The sequence below is a fragment of the Bremia lactucae genome, linkage group LG10 (genome assembly GCF_004359215.1).
Source record: "Bremia lactucae strain SF5 linkage group LG10, whole genome shotgun sequence".
NCBI classification, from domain to species: Eukaryota; Oomycota; class Peronosporomycetes; order Peronosporales; family Peronosporaceae; genus Bremia; species Bremia lactucae.
In genome coordinates this window covers 3,215,696-3,219,278 of record NC_090619.1, presented here as the reverse complement: position 1 = coordinate 3,219,278, position 3,583 = coordinate 3,215,696, and the positions used below count along the sequence as shown (strand labels likewise).

Sequence of the window (3,583 nt, the reverse complement as noted above, 5' to 3'; positions counted from 1 at the left end):
TACCCTCTTAAGCTAACTTGCCTTAAGAGAAGTCTTCCTCTACACGTACAGTGTACGTTACTTAACGAGAGGCACCACTCACATCTGAAGTAGTGTGAAGTGGACTTGTACTTAAACAGTACAAGTCGCAGTGCCCCGTTACAATGATGAAGGAGGAAGCTTTCCAGCCCTCAAGAAGACCATCACGCATCGTGTAACGGGGCACTATGACTTGTACTGCTTCAGTTGCGAGTGGTGCCTTACGATATTTCACGTACACTAGTACGTGCAGAAGAAAACTTTTCTTTAAGAGAACTAGCTTAAAGAGGGTTATATGAAAACTGTATCAATATAATTAAGTATATCTTCTTTCTATCTGTTAATGCTAACTTAATTAAACACTATTACTAAACATGCAATTGAAATCTTATCTTATCTTATCGATCTATCTCTTTTGTTTACATATACAGCTGATTAGTCTGCGGGTAAATAGATATAATGGCCTATACCTATTTATGGATAAGATTTTTGAACATTACTATATAGAGTAATATCCTCCAAATATTATCTACCTTATAGATAATATATTAAGAACTTTTAAGTGTTAATTTCATGTAGCGATACACCCCGTTACACATCGCGTGAAAGGTTTACTCATTTGAGTGACCTTGAATGGAGAGCGTTCGGACGGATGAGTTCGTTCGACTTTGGACGCAGTTAAAATCCCTAGTGGCAAGGAACGGTCACTGGGAAAATTCGATTGGGATAAGGACGAAAATAAGTGTTCGCGATCTAGGCTGAGCGATGGGGCATACAAGCTCAAAAGAACGAGGCCGTCTATGGAGATAGCAATAGCCCGCGTACTCCAGAGACTCAAAGTCCAAGATTCTAAGCATTGTGCGGCTTTATGTGTCAAAAGAATCGCCACCCTTTCTGACCGAGAGGACCCCATACTCCCTTCAATTTGGCGTTAGAGCTCCTAAATCAGCTCATAGGTTGGCCTTCTGACCTGCAAGGTATACGGATCTCGACAAATATCAGAACAACTTTATTGAAAGCAGGTGCTTTTGCGGACGACACGGCACTTTGACTCATAGATCCGTGTTTATCATAGATGTTATTTGAATTGTAGAAGCGTTTAGAACTGCATCTAAGCTCTTATTGAATATCCACAAATCCATAGCAACTAGAAGAAGAAAGGCCGCCACGACATCGCATGAAGTTGTCACAACACTCAGTGAAGCTGATTTTGCAACCTTTACCCGTTCCTCTTCGGACGTCGCGCTTTGTCCAATTCACCTACAGTAATCAGACAAGGTATACAGTCCGCGCAGTTTCGCTTCTCTGGGCGCCGGCAGTGTTTTCGTTGCATGGCCGCCTTAATGAGCTTGGCCTCCACGTTAATAGGTTTGACTATACCTTTTCACATAATCGCATATAGATGTGAGGCGCATATCCACGTGTTTTTGTGCTAGACATGCTTCCTTCACACTCTAACTGCTTAATTGCTGCTTGATTATCCATCATCATGTTCATTGATTCGTTTTACAGAAAAACAATCTTTTTTCGCATTTCCCGCAAACCCAGTTGCTCCCGTCCTATATGCGACGCCGAGGTAAATTCTGCCCTAAGGATGGGAAGAGATTCTTCAGTTTCCTTTTTGCAAATCCACTGCACAATAACTCCATTCGAGACCCCGCCAGTAATCGACCTTCGATCCGTCTTGTTTGCCGCAAAGTCGAAATCACTCCAGCTTGTAAGCTTGGTTTCATCATTCGATGGGCCAATACTCATGTAGAGTTTCGTATTTTTTGTTGTCTTCAGATATCGGACAACGTGTCCGCCAACTTTCAGTCGCTGACGCTGGGCTGGTGCGTCCGCCTTTGTTGCCTTGTGGATAGCTAAGCTGATGTCAGGCTCGAACAGCAGGCAATACAGAGAAGGCTCCCAACTAGTGACTGAAAGTTTCGTTTGGGGGATTGGCTCGCCATTTTCACCCCGTTTTGCTTCCAAATACACTGGTTCTTATTCGTTCTCGTTAGTTTCTTCACCATTGGCACCTTCACGCCATTTGCTAACATCAGTCCATTTTGGCTCAGCATCTCCACTATTGCTGCGGTTTGATCAATCGTGTAGGTCTTTCCAATAACTAAGTTAGCTCGCATGCCCAAAACTTGTTGACTTCGCCCAAGTCCTTGACAGACAAAACACTCAATACTTTAATAATTCTTCTACCTTCGTCTGGCTAGAAGCCGTGACCAACAAAATACCTGCTTGTTAAACCTCGTCAAGCGACGTTTTGGCTGTAATGCTAGCTTTTCGCACCCTCAAACACCAAATTAATTTTGCGTAACGCCTGCAACAACCATTCCCTGAGGAATGCCGATAAAAATCTACAAATGTTCTTCTTTGTCTGCCTTTAGGTTTGCGTTAGCAATGTCGCCATGTCTTGCTGGCACCCCTTCACGCAGTGCAAGTACCATTATGATTTTCACCATACTTATTTCCATCACCGCAGCAAATATCAAACCATAGTCAACGCCAACGACCTGCTCATTACCGCAAGCGACGAGCTTAGTTTTAAAACGTTTAATCTCACCGTCTGCATCCCGCTTTGTTTTGAACACCCGTTCAATGTGCAGCACGTGACTTGCTGGTGGTGTGGGTTCTAATTTCAACACTTTATTCTCTTCCAAAGCTTGCGGTTCTTCATCCATAGCAATTAATTTATCCTTTCTTTGCATTTTTCAGGGCTTGACCATTGTGCCTGGGTCTCTCTCGCGGATACTGTTCCCACATCCGGAACATCCTCCAATATTTGCTCATCGTTAATGTCGCGCGTCTTATTGGCCGCCGATCTTGTCACGTGAGCATCTTGCGTTCAGCCACTTGTTACTCGTGTGTTGTTTGCGCGCTTAAAATTGACCAGTTGCTTTTTTCGTTATTTTTAGTTCTGATCCTTCGCGAAAACCTTCAACATTTTCTTGCAAGTGTGCTCGACGAATTTTTTTATTCTTCTCCTTATTGAGCGTCTCAGAATTTTTAGCTTATTGAGCGTCTCAATATTCTTAGTGTGAGTCACCACCACGATCTTGTCACCTGGTATATAGACCCGATATATTTTAATTTTGTCACTTTATCTATATTCAGGCCTCATTTACTGCGCGCGCCCAAAGACTTGGGCTTAGCGTCCTTGTGCATGACTAAAAGATCACACTGTCGCCCAAGGTATGTACCTTGTCTGTCAACATCTACAAAGATGACTGTCGTCCAGAATTCGCTGCAGTTGGACTTCGATTAAGTATATGGGCCGCATATTCAGCCGCATCACCCGCCGGACGCGTTTGCAGCCTTAAGACCGTACACTTTGCATATTACTAATCTTCTCCACGTCAAATAGCCATGCCAATGTCAATATTTGCGACCACTCTGTGGGAACCCATGAAGGCTATTTCGAACCCTTTACCCCCCAATATGCCGTAAATGTTCTTTCGAGGTTTTCGGCAAATTGAATGTCCAGAAGTTTTTACAGTCGTCGTATGACACCTCCAAGCTTCGTAATGTGCAGGAAACCACCGTCAGCTGCAATGCACTCACTTTTAAA

The 3,583-nt window shown here is 43.5% G+C and overlaps 1 protein-coding gene across 1 annotated transcript; it reads right to left on the bottom strand.

Annotated features, from left to right (window-relative positions):
• Positions 1-2,926: 2,926 nt before the first annotated feature.
• On the bottom strand, positions 2,927-3,259 carry CCR75_009785 (uncharacterized protein; the record flags this gene model as incomplete). Its single annotated transcript, XM_067967823.1, has 2 exons — positions 3,141-3,259; positions 2,927-3,078 (listed from the first exon to the last, which is right to left on the bottom strand). Exons 1-2 carry the CDS (start codon positions 3,178-3,180, stop codon positions 2,927-2,929), a joined length of 192 nt encoding a protein of 63 aa, XP_067814382.1. The 5' UTR covers positions 3,181-3,259.
• Positions 3,260-3,583: the final 324 nt, after the last annotated feature.